This window comes from Callorhinus ursinus, unplaced genomic scaffold (genome assembly GCF_003265705.2).
Source record: "Callorhinus ursinus isolate GAN/ISIS: 27379988/994484 unplaced genomic scaffold, GSC_fseal_2.0 scaffold2, whole genome shotgun sequence".
NCBI lineage: Eukaryota > Metazoa > Chordata > Mammalia > Carnivora > Otariidae > Callorhinus > Callorhinus ursinus.
Genome location: NW_027397064.1, coordinates 9,802,521 through 9,821,709, shown reverse-complemented (window position 1 = coordinate 9,821,709; position 19,189 = coordinate 9,802,521). Strand labels below are relative to the sequence as shown.

General features: G+C 34.2%; 1 protein-coding gene across 11 annotated transcripts in view; it reads left to right on the top strand.

Annotated features, from left to right (window-relative positions):
* Positions 1-18,549, top strand: part of AGFG1 (ArfGAP with FG repeats 1) — a 73,227-nt gene extending 54,678 nt beyond the window's left edge. For 2 of the 11 annotated variants that reach the window (XM_073877680.1, XM_073877709.1), the window contains exons 6-15: positions 1,480-1,599; positions 2,283-2,354; positions 3,699-3,908; positions 4,977-5,157; positions 8,488-8,567; positions 8,777-8,869; positions 13,745-13,792; positions 15,838-15,996; positions 17,163-17,254; positions 17,863-18,549. In XM_073877680.1, the coding sequence (XP_073733781.1) occupies positions 1,480-1,599; positions 2,283-2,354; positions 3,699-3,908; positions 4,977-5,157; positions 8,488-8,567; positions 8,777-8,869; positions 13,745-13,792; positions 15,838-15,996; positions 17,163-17,254; positions 17,863-17,922 (1,115 nt within the window). In that variant the 3' untranslated portion in view covers positions 17,923-18,549. The remainder of the gene's footprint in view (positions 1-1,479; positions 1,600-2,282; positions 2,355-3,698; positions 3,909-4,976; positions 5,158-8,487; positions 8,568-8,776; positions 8,870-13,744; positions 13,793-15,837; positions 15,997-17,162; positions 17,255-17,862) is intronic. The other 9 variants (XM_073877685.1, XM_073877687.1, XM_025890428.2 and 6 more) reach the window with 9 other exon arrangements.
* The last annotated feature ends 640 nt before the right edge of the window (positions 18,550-19,189 follow it).

Sequence of the window (19,189 nt, the reverse complement as noted above, 5' to 3'; positions counted from 1 at the left end):
GCCCTGCTGCAGTCACACCCTTTCAGACAGACACAAAGGAATAACTACATGAAATGCTGTAAATTCTCCTGATTATCTTCCGAGAATAATATTTTACTTTGTTAGTAGAAAATTTCTTGTTTAGTAACTTTTTTGGTTTGTATAAATTAGAATACATATTTATTGCAAAAGCTTAGTAAACTTAAGCAAAGGAGAAAATGATACCAGTCTGAAAATTCACTACTTTGAATTAACAAAAATACCGATTTTCTGTGCCCATGATACCATGCTAACAAAATTGGCAAATGAAAATGTATTTGGAATTTATTAACCTGTTTGTCTTATTTACTTTGTCATAAGCATTTTTGAATAGGACTACATATTCTATGTGTTTTTTTTTAAACGGCTGCCTTATATTTCTTTGTATGATATTTCATAATATATTTAAATGATCCCTCATTACTGGCCATTTGAGTTTTTAATTTTTTTCATTATTATAAAACACATGTTGTTTAGCTGTTAGATGTAACCATATTCATTTACAAGATTATTCCTTTATGAAAACTTCCTTGAAGTGAAATTGCCTGCAAAGAATTTGAAGTGGCTGACTTTTACTATGTTAATGGCATTTAACCTTTATCTTTTGGGCATGCTTTTCATTCTTCCCACTTAGCATTCCCTTTCCTGCATACCAACCACTTCTCATCATATTCTCTATAAAAAGTTTATTCAGCATCCATTTTTGCCTTTAAAAAAAATCTTTTGAATTATTTTACTTAGCTACATATTTTAAGTTTAGAGAAGCCTAAAAATTTGCTCTTATGTTGATGATCTGTGGGAAAATACCAGTTGGTCTTTTTCACTGAGTCTGAAGTACACTAATATTATACATTTTTACTGTTTTCATCATTTCTCAAATTTTAGTATCTGTGAAGAATGGCAGGTTTCTAAACAGAATGTGGATATCTCTGATTTATTTGACAATCATGTCCTTGTTATACATTCAGTTTTTTAATTTTCATATGCCATGGTGTAAAATACTTGTAAACTTAGAAAAAAACCAAAAAGAATATTTAACCTTCTTTGTATCATTATTTTAGATTCACATAGCTGATGAATCACTTACTACCATTTTAAATCTGAATTTTCCAGAATGTAATCTATATGCTATATCTCTGCTTTACTGTAATTCATGTATTTAATGCTCTTAGAGTTTCCTTTAATAGAATCACTTTTACTGTACTATTCCTGAGGTTGTTCAAAGGGTATTGTGTATACATTATCGTTATACAAAGTGTTTTCGGGGAAATTTTTGGATACTTTCTAATGAATTGCTTGAAACTGGGTTAAATAAACACTGATAGGATTTAAGATTTGATTTCTAAATGAATTCTCTTTAAAGTGAGTTGTGAGACAAACTTTTCATAAAATTTCATTTGTCATATTTTTCATTTATAATTTTCATATTCATTAACATATATTGTTCCTTACCATTTACAGCTCAGAATTCTGCAAATGCAGATTTTGCAAACTTTGATGCATTTGGACAGTCTAGTGGTTCGAGTAATTTTGGAGGTTTCCCCACAGCGAGTCACTCTCCTTTTCAGCCCCAAACTACAGGTAGAGCTTCTCTGGCATTATGCTTTAATGTTTACTTTGAAACAAAACTCTCTAGATGTAGTTTGAAAAATTATTCTAAACTTAAATTCTATAATTATTTGATTTTCAAATAGTTCTATCCTTATAAAGCTCTGGGGAAACCTGAAATCTTTTTTTCTATGTTCATCTGTTTTGTGTGTTTTTTTTTTTTTTTTTTTAACTTTCTGGTGTGTTGTCTGATTCACAGTGTCTGTTCTCTTCCTTTTCCTGCATATGAATTTTCCTTAAATTTCTTTATGCACAGGAGCATTACAGTGCTAAAAATTTAATTTTTTAAATTTTATATTTTTTAAATTCACAGAACACATTGAATAAAGGAAGCTAATGGATCGCTTCCATAGAAATATAAATAGTTTTCAGGGCAGCAAGCTTGAGAAGATAAATACTAGTATACAAAAGGAGATGACTGAACAGTCACTCTGATCGGACTGGAAATAGTTTTCTGTGCAGGAATCGGTCTTTAAGCATTGAGTGCTCTCCCATAAACTATTGTTTTCAGAATTTCATTGAAGCCTCCTTTAGATCTTTGGCTGATTATTTTTCTTTCAAGTTTTAACTCTGTATTGTCTTATAGACTTTTCTTTCAATTTTCTTTTTTTTTTCTTCTTTAAATTCCATCATTTACATAATTTCTGGCTGTCCAGCATTTAGAATGCTTTCATCTAGCTGCAGTTTTGGTGAATTTACTTCAGCTTTTCCTCTCCAGGCTTCCAACAGTAAGTTCTGTTGTCAAGTAGGCATCTTTTACTAATTTGTATGTTTTATGTTGTTCCATGGATTTCTCAATTATAGAATGTTACTCATCTCTTAATGATAATCATTCTGAAATTCTCACTTTTATTCTCTCTTCACTATTACTAAACTGAGACTGAGAGAACACAGTAGTATACAATAAAAGAGTTGATTTAATGATGTAGTTTTTAATAATTTGAAGTAAATTTCATCAGATTTTGAAAGCTTAGTATTATGTATTTTGTTCACCAGCTACTTGTAACAGATCACAATGTTAAATACCAACACACCTTATTTAGTTTGATTGAAAACAACTGGAGTTTAATTCCTGAAAGAAATTTTATCAGTATAAATTTTACAGTGTCTATAATACTAGTTGATGGTAAAGTGTTTGTGTTCTCTTTTTTAAAATACCTGTAATTGAGCTTTGCTATCATTTATTATATAGGTATATGTATATACGATTTTGATTGCTGAAACTAATATGTAGGTGTAAAGAACTAATACCAACAGTGTAGCATCAAAAGCATAGAATGAAATAGTCTGGCTTTAGTCTTTTGATAGTACTTCAAAAGTACAAAAGATAGGAACTTTCTAGTGTATAGAACAGTCTTTAAAATCTTAGCAGAATATATACAGTAGTGACCATTAGGTGAATTGTAATCTATAAATTAAAAAATTGATATGATATTTAGATTATACATTGTGCACTATAACTTTTATTCCTTGAACTGTATAATAGGGCATGATTTTACTGAGGACACTCATGATATTATATGTACATTAAATTATTATGTGGAATTAAATATTAGCTCTTTAAGTACAAAAATAAGCCTAAAGCTCAAAGACCACTTTTTAAGATATTGTGGATCAAAATGGTACATCTTAAACATTTTAAATCTCTACCCTGGGATTTGTTTCAACCATGTCTCTTTTGGAGCTACAAGAGCTTATAGTATACTTTGCGTCTTGCTTATGGAGTCCATTTAGGGAGAACTAATAAAAGGTGATAGTATATAGATAGCTGAATAGTTTATAAAATAACTGAGTCTCAAACCCGGTAGCAAGGAGTTACTCTTCTGTGAATTATAGTCTTTACTTGAGGGTAGATAATTCCATATAGTAACTTGCTACCCTACGTGTTGCCAGGGCCTTTGAAAATGTAGTTTCCCAAATTATAAAAAGTTCTATGTAGATGATTAAAATTAAATGCCATTTGCCAGTAGGATTGCTTATAGAACACTTAATTAAGGAAGAAATCATATAATCTATCAAAGGATTTTAGGAGAAGTCTAGAAATTTCAAGTGTTTTGTTTATTCTGTTACAGGTGGAAGTGCTGGATCAGTAAATGCTAATTTTGCTCATTTTGATAACTTCCCCAAATCCTCCAGTGCTGATTTTGGAACCTTCAATACTTCCCAGAGTCATCAAACAGCATCAGCTATTAGTAAAGTTTCAACGAACAAAGCTGGTCTACAGACTACAGACAAATATGCAGCACTTGCTAATTTAGACAATATCTTCAGTGCTGGGCAAGGTATTAAAGTTTAAACAAAATAAATAACAAATTTGTATATTAAACAGTCCTCTAAATTTGGTTGCATTTATTACAGTTGAAGGTCGTTATGGTTTTCATAGTTGGGAAGAAATTTTCTCTATACTAAAGGTTCATGACTATTTGCCATATTTTGAATGTGAAATAATCCAATAATAGGCCTTTTGGAAGGCCTAGAAACTATTTGTAGACTTCTAATTTTAAAAGAAAGTAATTGACAAAATTTAATTTTGTCTTAGCATGCTTCACTGTTGGAAGGCCATAGAGGTCCAACAAATCCTATTAATAGTTTTGATTGGAGGGTTATATGGTGGTTTTTGTAATATGTTTGTTTGAACTATTTTTACTATTAATTTGGTATTTTAAAAAAAACCAAACCCATTATTTTTACAGTATATTTTTATACCTGGTTTTGATCTTAAGGCCAGTATTTTGCCTCTCAGAATGCATAGTGTGGTAGAGAACAGCAGAGGTCTGCTTTTGGACTGGAGTCTGCATCCTGATCTCTGACCCTGCTTTCTCAGCTCCAAAATGAGGGTAGTAATAGCGTTGAACTCATATGTGTTATTGTATCTCAGTCATTTAGAACAGTGCCTGGCACATGATAAGTGCTGTGTAAATGTCTCCTCTTACTACTGTCTAATTTTTTATGGACAACCCTGGGAAAATGATACTGTTAATGGGTTCACATTGGGTGTAGCATTTTATGAATTTGTATGTTCACTCGAATGAGAATAACCTGTTCTGGAGATGTTAATGTAGCACTTTGAGAATATGTTCTTTATACATAAGCTAGACATGTTATTGGTACAGAGTGTTCGTTTTTGTTACAGAAACAGTATTTTGTCTCTACCACAGTGGTACCTGTAGCAACTAATCTTGTCCTATGGTTTCTAGGTAGTTTATTACATAAGACTGTAGAGTCCTGTCCATTTATTTACTTAGCTTTAAATCGGTTTTAAATTTACACGTTTTGTGGCAAATGTGGTTGATAAATTGAAAGCATAACTAAGTTTTCAGTGAGTGTAATTTGTTTTTGTTTGTTTATAGGTGGTGATCAGGGGAGTGGCTTTGGGACCGCAGGTAAAGCTCCTGTTGGTTCTGTGGTTTCAGTTCCCAGTCAGTCAAGTGCATCCTCAGACAAATATGCAGCCCTGGCAGAACTAGACAGCGTTTTCAGCTCTGCAGCCACTTCCAGTAACGCATATACTTCCACAAGTAATGCTAGCAGGTACCTTGTCTCAGTCAATGTTCCTGCTTCATGTTGCATTTTTTTTTCAACTCTGAATAATAACGTTAAATAATGACTGGGGACATATTTTTTAAATTCTTAAATATTTTCGTAGTTTGCAGAAACTTGAGTTTAATTTGTTAATTAAAATATCCTTGAGTTTTTATTTAATCAAAGGTTTTGTTACTTTTCTTCCTTGAACACTAAAGTGTAATTGAGAGTATGTACACATCTCAGAGTGAGGGGTTATATACAGATTTAATTATACTGAGCAGAGACTCCATTTAGCAGATTATATACTTTTAAGGTACAGGTTTTAGTCATGAAGACTAAACACTGTAAGTAACATGTTGTAGCTTTAGCTGTAAATAAACATTTTTAGAAATGTTTGCAAGAGAACCCAGGACCCAATTCTGTATCTTGTCAGTGTCCTACTAGTATTAACACAGACATGTCCTTAACTGTGTTCAAATATATCTGATGTGAGGGAATTCTTGGCGGTGTGAAGTCTTTTTTTTTTTTTTTTAACATTTTATTTATTTGACAGAGAGATAGCGAGAGCAGGAACACAAGCAGGGGGAGTGGGAGAGGGAGAAGCAGACTTCCTGCAGAGCAGGGAGCCCGATATGGGACTTGATCTCAGGACCCTGGGATCATGACCTGAGCCAAAGGCAGACGCTTAACGACTGAGTCACCCAGGCGCCCGGCAGCAGGAAGTCTTAACACATTATAACAGCAGTAGATCTTTAAAAACTCTTATAGTTGTAACTTCTACATTTCTGAAGCAAACAGATGCAGAAGTATAGGTGACTTACCATACAGTGCTTTATCCATCTCTTTGTTTTCCATCCTACAGACTTGTCTCTTTTTTCTTCTGTTATCTGAGTAGCTTTTTGTTTCCCTTTAGCATCTTTTCTAGAGAGAAATGGGAGGATTGTAACACTAACTACTTGGACTCTCCAGTAGTTAATTTTCTATATGCCAAAAAGGAAAAATTGAATCCAAAGAATAAAGTTTAGAGTATTTATATATATCTTGTTTCATTAAGATTGTCTGTGTTAGACATATATAATAGTGATCTATAGCAAGGTGACCATAAAGTCTGGAAACATAGGTATACATAACAAATGGTTTATTGATATTATATTACAGTGTATTAGTGGTTCACAAAGTGTGGTCCATGGAACATTTGGGGTACCTGAGACCCTTTCAAGGGGTCTTTGAAGTTAAAATGATAGTCATAATAATTCTGACAGGTTATTTGTGTTTTTAGTATTTGACATTTGTATTGATGGTGCAGAAATGGTGACAAGTAAAAACTTGCCAGCACTTTAGCACAAATTAAGACCACGACACCAAACTGTACTAGTAGTCATCTAATAGTCATTGTATTTCTTACCACCACACATTTCAGTTTTACTTGTGAATAGTCTTTAGTTTTTCTTATGAATATTCCTTTTTAATTTTTTTAAATGAGGTATAATTGGTATATAACATTGACTTCAGGTGTACAACATAATGATTTGAAGTTTGTGTATATTGTGAAATGATCATGTAAATGTAGTTACTATCCGTCCCCATACAGAGCTCACTTTCAGGATTTACTCTCTTTATAACTTTCAAGTATGCACTATAATATTATTGACTGTGGTCACCGTGCTGTACATACCTTCCCTATGACTTATTTATATATTCTTACAAATATTCTTGATGAAACCGTATAAAAAAATTAATTTTACTGAGGGGCCTGGGCGGCTCAGTCGGTTAAACGTCCGACTCTTGGTTTTAGCTTGGGTCATGATCTCATGGGTGGGATGGAGCCCCATGTTGGGCTCTGAGCTCGGTGGGGAGTCGGCTTGAGATCTCTCTCTCTCTCTCTGCCCCCCCATTCTCTCTCTAAAATAAATCTTTTTAAAAAATCTAATTTTATTAAATATTGATCCTTAAATAATGTCCTGACTTTCTATGTATTCAAGTAAGGTATGTATCAAGTAGTTTCTGCTGCATATTGAAGTATGGTGGGTGACTTGCGGACAGTCAAGCTTGTGTGGTTGTTTGAGTTGTGGAATGAACCAGCCACATATGATAATGGATATATCCGTTGTTTTATGGAATACTGGTTATTTTATGGAACACTGGTTTTCCTTAAAAGTAAGACTGATACACCATGGTTATTCAGATTTGGATATTTGGCAGACATTTTCTCAAAAATGAAATTTTTTTAAATGTTTTATTTATTTATGAAAGTCAGAGAGAGAGAGAGGCAGAGGCAGAGGGAGAAGCAAGCTCCCCGCCTAGCAGGGAGCCCAGTGCGGGACTTGATCCCAGGACCCTGGGATCATGACCTGAGCCAAAGGCAGACGCTTAACCATCTGAGCCACCCAGGCGCCCCTCAAAAATGAAATATTTAAGTCTGTCACTTTAAGGAAAATAACTGATAAAATTCATACTTCCAAGCAAATACTAGAATTTTAGAAAATTTATTGACTCCATCATGAACTTGACAGCTTCACATTACTTTTTGATGAGTGGTGATATTAATGAATGTAAGTTTTTGATTTTTACATAAGGAAATTGTTGGCATTTAGATTTGCATCAGATATTTTCCAAATGATACAAAATTGGTAAAAGATTCATTTGAAGTGCAAGATAGGTTAGTAGGTGTTACTTCAGTAGAGTGCAAAGGAGTTCATTGATATGATTTCAGATTCCATTTTGCAGCTAACCGTTGGTAAACTATCACTGTCATTTTGGGTATGATACCAAGGAAAGTATTCACAGTTACCTGAAAAAGCTATTCAGATTCTCCTATGTCTATGGCCATACCACCCTGAATGTGCTCAATCTCATCACATTCTCCTGGTTTGTTCAGCTAGGTGTCTATGAGCGCAGTTTTTCTTCTTAAACTTTAAACAGCGTATCACAACAGGACAATCTTCTATTAAGGCAGCCATTGAAGGGATTTGCAAAAATACCATTGTGGCTCTTAAGTTCCTTTGGTTTTAGAAAATAATTTTTTATCATAAAAATGCTACTATGTGAGCATGTAATAGCTTTATGGTTAATTTTAAAAGAATGAAATTTTTAAAAATTTCTGTTTTGATTTCTGTACTATACATATTATTAATATACAGCACATCTACACAAAGACTCTTTGGGGTTCTCAGTAACTTTTCAAAATGTAAATGAGTCCTGAGATGTAAAGTTTAAGAACTGCTGTGATACATGGTATGTTCAGTATTACCTGTTTCCACATTTTATGGCCACCCTGTAGACTGATTACCCTTGCTTTAAAAAAATAAAAAGAACTCTTTCTGTTTTTGTTTTCAGCAGTGTTTTTGGAACAGTGCCAGTGGGTGCTTCGGCACAGACACAGCCTGCTTCTTCAAGTGTGCCTGCTCCCTTTGGAGGTAGTGTTTCTGGTACATAGACTGGTTTTTATAAAGAGCTTGTGTGTATTGTATTGCATTTTCTTAGGAATACTGGAAGGCTATGAAAGCAACATTATTTTATCAGAAAGCTCTAATTTTCTATCTTCATAAATGTATGAATAAATATTTTTAATAATTGAATACAAATATATTAGGATTTTATAGTGTATTTTTGTAATTTTTTAAAGCTACGCCTTCCACAAATCCATTTGTTGCTGCTGCTGGTCCTTCTGTGGCATCTTCTACAAATCCATTTCAGACCAATGCCAGAGGAGCAACAGGTAGGAAATAAATATAGATTATAGAACAGAAAACTTTGGAAAAGCTGTCTGTTTATTGCAAAGACACCATGGGAAAAACATCAGAAAATAAAGTTCTTCTTTCTTACTGTAGTGAATGGGAAGTGGATGGAAGAGCTTGTCTGTAAAGTGTACACTAGCTGAAAGTTTATAAAATCCTGGACTTTCATATTTGAGAGGGACCCTAGCAGTTCTCTAGTGTTCCCCACGGCTCAGTCACAGCTTTCGTTCTTCAGGTGAGGCAGCCCAAGCATGGAGGCGAGACTTCTTAGAGCCATGCAGCCACTTTGTGACCAAGATGGGACTTTTGAATACAGTAATTCTGACTCATTTGGTGGTCTGGTTTTGGAATTACTGGTTATTACTCATTGAAGCTTAATAGGAAAAATTTATGAGAAGTTTTTGTTTGTGTTTTCCTCCTCATGAGATGGCGAAAAACGCATTAGCTTTGTTACATGAGGTCTTAGCAATTAGGTCTTTTCTACTGCTTTCTTTTAGGGCATTCACATTTTTTAAGTTGTATAAACCTGATTTGATTTGGGATATAATATTTGAATATTTTCTCTTGATAATTTTTTCATTCTCTTTATCCCTTCCCTTTTTTTCTTTTTGGTTCATGCTACAAGCCAGCCACATAGTTTTCGTATTGAGCCTCTTTGATTGTTGTCCTATCACCCTGAACACCAGGACTGTTTGCCAGTGTCTTGGGGTGTCCACAAGTATATGTGGTATAGCTTGAGACCCATTAGGTTTAAAGTTGGCCAGCTTTGTTTTGTGTACGTGTCTCAGTGATTTTAGAACGAAAGCTTTAAGCATATAGCACGTATTGATGGGAAATCTTGAAAGAGTAAGGTGCTTGTAACATAATTCGTGCCATAAGAATTGGTAATTATTAGCAAATCCGTGTCATTGGCAAGATTAGGAATTGTAGTAGGAGTTTCTTCAGTCATAATTTGTTGGTATCTCGTGTAATAGATGTTTAATAAGTACTTTTAATTTCACATAATTTTTTAAAAAAGTTTGTTTTTGTTTTAATTCAGGTATACCTAATCAGTGATTTAATTTCTTTTGTGTTTTGGATGGAAATACTCATCAGTTACGATATATGTAATGTTTCTATTTCTTAGCACATTATTTTGACTTGGTGGAATGAATATGTAAGATGTCTCTGGGCACATAGGATTCTGTACATTGTCTTATTTAGTCCTCTTAACTCTCATCAAATACAGGTTGACAGCTGAGGGAAATGAAGCTCAGAAAAGTTAAGTGAATTTGTTTTGGGTACAGCCACACTTGTGTTCAGATCCTGATTTAGTATTTACATGCTAGGTGATCCTAATTTAAATGTTAATTGTATATGAGTAGAGTAGAGTAAAGATGTTAGGAAGATGTACTAACATTTGTTGAGTGTTTAAAATTGTTTGCAAGATACTGTCACAATTTTTATAGCCTTTGTAACCCCATTTGACAACTGAAGGGTGGAAACTTAGATTGTACCTTGACTAAGCTTGTATTGATCTAACTTCTCTGAGCCTTATTGTCAGCCTTTTCTGTAGAATGTGAACAATATTCTCCAACTGGCAGGGTTTTTGTGAGAACTTAGATGATACAAATCACTGTGCGTGGTCTTTGCATTATCCTAGATGGTTGGTAAATCTTTCCCATTATTTTCCTTTCATGACTGTACCTCCAAATTTTGTTTGGAGGTTTGTCATTAGGGCTTTTTTTGCTTATTTTATGTAGAGTATGAAAGTCCTTTAAAGTTAAGGATCTACATAGGATGTACAAGAATGTAAAAGGTATGATGTATGTTCAGATGTTATAAGGTGATCTTTAGTATTAGGCTAAGCACAATTGAAAGGTAAATTGTGTCCACAAATTCTTATTTCAAGGTAAAAAATTTTTCCCATTATAAACCGCTTTATCACATTGATCACCTTGTTACAGAAATGATTAAAAGTAAATGTTAACTACTTATGTTTCTATTGAAGTTGAAATATGAATAGTATCTTGATAAATATACTATGCTTAGAAATTTCCAATGTCAAAATTAATATTAGTTCTTTAGGAAATATTTTTTGTTGCTTTCAGATATTTTGTTAAATTCCATTTGAGGTAGCTTTTGAAGGAGGTTATTGTGTAGTAGTTCTTGGCAAATTTGAAATGTTTTACTGATAGGTTTCTTAAAATACACATTTTAATAATCATTTTTCTTCTGCATTTATAAAGCTTTGGGGCTTTAATTTTCTTTCACCATGTTACATAGAAATCTTCGTTAGGATATTAGCTAATATGGCCTAAGACCTTTTTCATTTCAGGATTCTATAATAGCATTCTTTCTTACAGAGCTTTTGAGGCCTTAAATCCTAACAGTTAATACAGTTTTCAGTTATTATGAAATTCTCTTATAATTCTGTCCTTTGCTATGGAATGAATAGTCTTTATTTCCCTAACTTCATTTTAATGAATGAACGATGTAAAAGATTTTCTTCACCCCCAAGGAGATAAACTTAATAGAAATGTAGAGGTGAAAGAATAATAGTAGCATCTAGACCAGCCTCCTAGTTTTATTACCTAGGTGGAGACCGATTTGATGGGTTTGCCTTAAACTTTCAGAATTGATTAGTGACTAATCTTATATTTGTACCCAGAACACTTCTAAACCAGCACTGTTTCCTCTTTCCACTCATTCCACTCATTAAGAATATAACCTAAGAGAAATGAAAATGTACATCCACATAGAAACTGGTACACACATGTTCATAGTAGCATTATTCATAATAGCCAAAAAGTGGAAACAACTCAAAATGTCCATCAACTGTTGAATGGATAAACTAAATGTGTTATAATCATACAATGGAAATTTGTTTGATAATAAACCATTATGAAGTCCTGACGCATGCTACAACATGGATGAACCTTGGAAATATTAGGCTAAAGGATGCTAGTCACAGAGTAACGTATAACCTGTGATTCCATTTGTAATGTGGTATGTCCAGAATGGGCACATCTGTAGAGACGGAAAGGGAGGGGAGGTTAGAGGGAGGGTGACAGCTGATAGGTATGGAATTTCTTGGGGCGGGGGTCTGGGGTGGAGGAGATGAAAATGTTCTACTGTGATGATGGTTTTACAACCCTGGGAAGATATTTTTTTTTTTTAAGATTTTATTTATTTATTTGAGAGAGAGAGAGAATGAGAGACAGCACGAGAGGGAAGAGGGTCAGAGGGAGAAGCAGACTCCCCGCTGAGCAGGGAGCCCGATGCGGGACTTGATCCCGGGACTCCAGGATCATGACCTGAGCCGAAGGCAGTCGCTCAACCAACTGAGCCACCCAGGCGCCCATCAACCCTGGGAAGATACTAAAAAGCATTAAATTCTACACTTAATTGGACAAATAGTGTGATAATGTGGATTATATCTCAAAAAGCTGTTAAGTCTAAAAAAGTTTTATAGCGGTCCAGGACTAGAGCTTAAGAGGGCAAGAGCATCATTGTCGCAGACTGAGGTTATGGCAGTTCATATTGGTTCACAGTCACTGTTGACTAAAGGTCAGTTTGTACCAAAGTGTATTTTGTAGAGCATGACTCTTGAGATGTTATCAAATACTCCATGGAAGAGGGCCAGACGTATATGGGAAACGCTGGTATAAACAATTCAACTCTTAGTGCAGGACTTCTCAAGAGACTTAAGGATTTTAAGAAGGAGATAAACATAGAGTGACCTAGTGACCTAACTTATTTATTATAAAACCCTTCCTTCTCAATTAACCCTTTTGTTGAATTCGAACACAGTGCTGATATATCTCTTAAGTACACATCTTTTAAAGTTATTAGCAAGGAAAATATATCCATTGAATATTTACAGCACTTTTTAAAAATTTATTAAATTTATCTTCATGGCAGCTTTGTCAAGTAGGTACTGTTATCCCTCCCTCTGCCTCCTGTTTGCAAATGAGGAAATGGAAGCTTCTAGAAGTTAAATAACCTTCTGTGCTTAGAAAATGACAGAACCAAGACTCCTAACCACTCTAATCTCTCAATCGTTCTGTTTTTCCACATTTAATTTGTTAAGTATGCTAATTTAAAAGGCATGGACATACATTTTAGAAACATTTCCACTCCAGATAGTTAAAACAAACAAAAAATTTCTGGTACTTACAAACCTAAATTTGTTTTCTGTTCATTACACGTATTTATGTGTAACCTCTCTGACCTCATTTATGCCCGGTAAGATTTACACAGGATACATTTTTCTCTTCTCTTCTCTTTTCAGCCATTACATTGTAAACTGCAAGTTTTGCTCACCTTTCTAATGATCTACACTGAATAATTTTCCCCTCATCATACTTCATTAGTTCACTTGAGTTATCTTTATGAATTTCTAGTTAGTGCAGAATTATAAACAATCAAACATCATTCAGGTGCTCTCCGCAAGATTTGACTTTTCAGATGCGAAAGGTAGATTCTAGGTCATTTTAGATAATCCTATGAATAGCTTGGGTGTAACTCCTGAGGCCTACGAAGTCTTTTTATGGACATAGCTGTATCTTGACATGAAAAAAAAAATGTTAGTGTTTATTTAAAAATGGGTTTCATAAATTTTTTTTTCATTTGGTATTTCTCTGGTATTTATTATTCTGATTTCCCCTTTATTTCAAACAGGTTAAATACTAGTGTCATCAATGTGGTTGAAATTAAAAGACTTTGTGGATATGTTTTTATTATGTATTCTTATGCTACCCACTTTGTAACAGTGTATTCTAATTTTAGGACTTTTTAATTAAACAAGTTTACTTTTATTTTGAATAGTTATCCATAAGTTAATTGACATTGGTCTCTTTATGGCTTTCCATAAGGCCTTTCTGGAGCAATGCATTCTCAAGTGTTTCCTCACGCTCATTTTGGTAGGTGGCCACAACTAATACCTAGATTTGTGTGGCAATTTGTCTACCTGCTTGTGGAAGCTTCTGCTAGTGTTCTGGATCCCTGCATGTGGAATTAAGTTTTTTCCATGTTTTATAATGGAGTGGGCATGGATGTGTGGCATTGGGATTACATTATATTTAAAGTTACATATGAAAATTGTGGTGATTTGTGTTCTAATGCTGAAAAACATTATCACTTACCTCTGTGGTCACATTAGAATGTTAATAGCTTTTTTGATTATTTTTCTTGAGTTTGAATTCATAGTACTTTCACACCTTTTTGATAAACCAAACCATCTTACCACATTATTCCATGGGAGTTTGGTTTTGCCTAACTGTATACAAGTTTCGCTTTTTAGTGCTTTCTTAAAAAGTGATTTGTCAAAGTTTGTCAGTGCTTTGTTGTCTGTTATGAAACCCTTCTGTTTCCCTTGCAGTGTGCTTATTATTCTTTAATTCACTTGCTTCCTAGTGGCTTTTGTTTCTCCTGTTTTCTCATCAATTGTAATTTCAAAAAATTCGGCATTCTGATTAGGTTCAATGAGAAAAATTGCATTGTTGTAAACAATAGGATTATAAGATTACTTTGGGCAGTATCTATAATATGACTTCCAGGGTTTTTTTTTTTTTTAATAAAATATAATCTGTGTCACACTTTTAGGATGAATTCCTGTGCCTTAAGTCAGAGAGTAAGTTGGTAAATTAAATTTTTTTTAAATCAAATTCACTGAATTACCATGTTTTTGATAGCATCATGCCAACAATATTTCACTGTTGTAATTGCTAGTATTCCTTAAAAGCACCATTATTGGCTCTTACTTTACCAAGACTTTTTCTAGAACGTACATTCAGAAGGTTCTGTTTTTAATCTTCACTAGCAGTAAGTAGTAAACTGTTTTGCTACTACATGCATTTCTTTTTAAATTTTTTTTAAGAGAGAGAGAGGCCGGGTGGCGGCGGGGAGGAGGGAGAGAGAATCTTAAGCAGGCCCTGTGCAGAGCCCAAAGCCCAATGTGGGGCTCGACCTCACAACCCTGAGATCATGACCTGAGCCAAAATCAGGAGTCGGACACCTAACCTACTGAGCCACCCAGGCGCCCCTACTACATAAATTTCTGTAATGCAGATTAGGTTATAAGTAATCCATAAGTGGGCGAATGATGGCAGCATACCACATGGGTAGTGGTTGTTATTAACACGCTGATTTCAGTGCAGTCTAGATCACAGCAGTAATTCACCCTACATCCATCTTTTCTAAGAATGCTTATTTCACTACCTTTTCAATCTTTATGCATTTGCCCTAATCTATAACTCAGGAGTCCTAACCTTAAACCCCTTATCCAGAGCAGTCTCTTTATCTTTCAAACAGGATATGGTGGTCCATGTATTTGTTTTGGAATTGACGTATTGAGAACGTCACATGTTCTTTTTTAATATGTTAGTGGTTTTATTAGGGAAAGCCATCCCCCTCCACCCCCCCTTTGGGCTCTGGTTACAAAGCTGTATAGGTTTTGAGAGGCCTGCTTCTAACTCTGTTTCTCCTATAAGTCTTGTTATCTTCAATGAACTATTTTTTAGAAGTTGTAAAATTTTTTTGTCAGGAACATACTACATTATAACAGACAATTCAGTGGATAAAATTCAATTTTTGGCTATTTTACTGTATATAGCAAAACAAAACTAAAAGCAGAAATGTATATTAGTATACATGTGACTTGCATGATGATGGGCTTTAAATTTGACTGCTGTTTAGGCTTTTAATTACTTTGAGTTTTCTTGTGATTTCAAATGATAGCTTTATTAGTGTCATTCTGGTCATTGGGTTTCAGGAGAACAACATTTTATAGATTGTGTTAAACTGTATAATGTTAAAACTTATTACTAACTTTGTTAGCGTTTTGGAATTTAAAATGCCTTTGGTGTACAACTTAATGTTTTCAAATGAAATCAATCTGTAGTGTGGTATGAGGAGCAGAGCCTGCTCCTTTGTGTGTCAGTGATCAGCCCTTGCTTTTTCCTGTCAGCCGCGACCTTTGGCACCGCCTCCATGAGCATGCCCGCGGGCTTCGGGACTCCCGCTTCCTATAGTCTTCCCACCAGCTTCAGCGGCAGCTTCCAGCAGCCTGCCTTCCCAGCCCAAGCAGCTTTCCCTCAACAGACAGCTTTCTCTCAACAGCCCAATGGTAAGATCTAACACTTGGCTAGCCGTAAGTCCACTTCAGATATCCTTTATGTATCATAATCTTGTATGTTTGGACATAAAGGCTTGTGCAGAGAATGATGTGGCACTGTCTGCTAAACGTTTACTACAGAAATATAAACGTCTTCATTGATTTGGGCCTTAGAAAACTGAATGATTTGCTAAGTTTTTGGGACCAGGTTATAGATTTAGGAGAAATGAGAGACTAAAGAATACCCCTTCTTAGAATCTCCCGTGTCTTGTCTTTTTTCTTTTTTTTTTTTTTTTTTAGATTTATTTAATTATTTTAGAGAGAGACAGAGCCTGTGCATGAGTTGGGGGAGGGGCAGAGGGAGAGAATCTTGAAGCGGACTCTCCGCTAAGAGCGGAGCCCAAGGCGGTGCTTGATCTCAGACCCATGAGATTACGACCTGAGCTGAAATCAAGAGTCGGATACTTAACCAGCTGAGCCATCCAGGCCCCCCCAACTCTCTTTCTTATTAATTTCTCTTGTATGTTTTAATATGGCTCTTGATTTTAAAACAAAACTTTGTAGACTTTGAGTATTTTTGTTTTGCATCAGAAAGGTGTTGTGGATCTGCTGTTTTGTGTAAGTTATTTATTTATGTTGGAGACATAGACTAATTTTCCAAATAGGTAACTGTATTGTGGTCAGAGTTTGTTACTTGTTCTAGAGGCCAGGGATTTTTTTTACCCAATAAGCTTATTTGGTAAAGTTTGAAAGTCCATAGATTTGAAGATTATTCTTAAATTATAATTGTATATGTATTTTTAGTGTCTGTGGTTAGATAAAAATTTGGAAATAAGGTCCATGCCAGAGCCATATGATAAAATATTTCCTAACAAATATTGTGCTGTTCACATGAAACCACTGTGTTTTACTCACAGTCCATCTCAGGTAGTCACAAATCATCTGTTAATTCAAATGTCAGCAGCTTATGTAGCTGAGACAAATCAGAAGTAACCATTTCTGAGAAGCTGTATGAAAGCTCTGTTACATGTGCCACAGGAAGTTTGTCTCTGGTATTTGAAAGAGCATGAGACTCAACAATTAAACATTGATACTTTATTATTGTTGCTCTGGTAGAAATTTCTCTGAAATTGTCTCTGAAAGGTATGGGTTATAATTGGTGGTTCTATTTTAACAAGGTGCAGGTTTTGCAGCATTTGGACAAACAAAGCCAGTGGTAACCCCTTTTGGTCAAGTTGCAGCTGCTGGAGTATCTAGTAATCCTTTTATGGTAAGTGAGATGCAGTTTTAAACACTTTATAAGTTGTTACGTGTTTATTTTCAAATTGGGAAAAGCAAGATGTGACTCTCCTAGATACTGTTTGCTATTCTACTGATGTGACAGTATAAAATCTTACAGATTGAGGCAGCTGTCACACATGATCCTTTTTTGACTTAGACGCACACACATGCACACACACACATTAATCAGTTGCAAATCAAAACATTGACAGTAAATAAGCTATTTTATAGCATGAAACTTTTCTATTTTCTTGTCAAAATAATGCTTTATGAAAAGCTATAGATTTAGTGAACTGTGTGAAAAGGGCTTGGAGTCGGAGACTTGGTTTGAATCATAAATGCGTTTTCTTAGATTCTGTTAGGAGAATTATATGAAATAATGGATACTAAAGGCCATAACACAGTTTCTGACACCTAATAGTTTTACTATATCAGTTGCTAATACTAATGAATAAATAGGATTGCTAATAATTACAAAATAATTTCTAATCTGAATACTGTTTTGTTAAATAAGATTTAATCAAAGTTTAATCTTTTCATATTTTCACACATATACCACTCTTACTTGTCTATTTATTGTCTTATGTTTTCCTTCAGACTGGTGCACCAACAGGACAATTTCCAACAGGAAGCTCATCAACCAATCCTTTCTTATAGCCTTATATAGACACTTTACTGGAACGAACTTTTACGTGGTCACATTACATCTCTCCGCCTCTTGCACTGTTGTCTTGTTTCACTGATCTTAGCTTTAAACACAAGAGAAGTCTTTAAAAAGCCTGCATTGTGTATTAAACACCAGGTAATATGTGCAAAACAGAGGGCTCCGGTAACAACTTTTAACCTGTGAATTGGCAGAAAAAGGTAGCGGTATCATGTATATTAAAAATTGGCTAATATTAAGTTATTGCAGATACCACATTCATTATGCTGCAGTACTGTACATATTTTTCTTAGAAATTAGCTATTTGTGCATATCAGTATTTGTAACTTTAACACATTGTTGTGTGAGAAATGTTACTGGGGAAATAGATCAGCCACTTTTAAGGTGCTGTCATATATCTTGGAATGAATGACCTAAAATCATTTTAACCATTGCTACTGGAAAGTTACAAAGTCAAAATTGGAAGGTTTTATTCATTCTTGAATTTTTCCTTTCTAAAGAGCTCTTCTATTTATACATACCTAAATTCTTTAAAAATGTAGAGGGATACCTGTCTGCATAATAAAGCTGATCATGTTTTGCTACAGTTTGCAGGTGAAAAAAATAAATATTAGAAAATATGCTATTGTTTTTGTGTTCTTGCTGCAATGCCTTTACCAAAGTGGCCTTAAAATATGAGTAGTGAATTGAGAACATCTTGAATTCTTAAATTAGAATTTCAGAAGACTTCTAGTGACTAACTTTTATGTCTAAAAGAAAAAATTTTATAAAAAAGGCCATGTAGAAAATTTATTAAAACTACGATGACTGCTATATTCAGGAATATGTCAGTGGTAAAGCATTTAAATGTAGCTTGTCAGATTCACCGTAATCCTTCTAATTTCTTTGCAACTTCTTAATTTTGTGAAAATTTGTATATATGAAGAATTTGCATGTATGTGTATTTACAAATTTTTTTAAGTATCTTGAATTCTCAGACTGCAGAAGTCCTATTTTAACTATTGATTTTTAAACAAAAATACTGTCTTTGAATGTATTGGAAGCAGACATGCATTAACTGTGACATGATTGCACCTCAGTTTTTTTTTTCCCCCCTTTGTTTGGACAAACTGATATTATTAAAATAGGACATTTATTTATGTTCATTTCTGGGGGAAAAAAACTGGAACCCAGTGTTACCTTAAAGTTATAGAATACTTTGTTTAAAAAGGCAACGATACTAATGTTTAGTTAGATCTTTTTGTTAATAGATGAACTTGT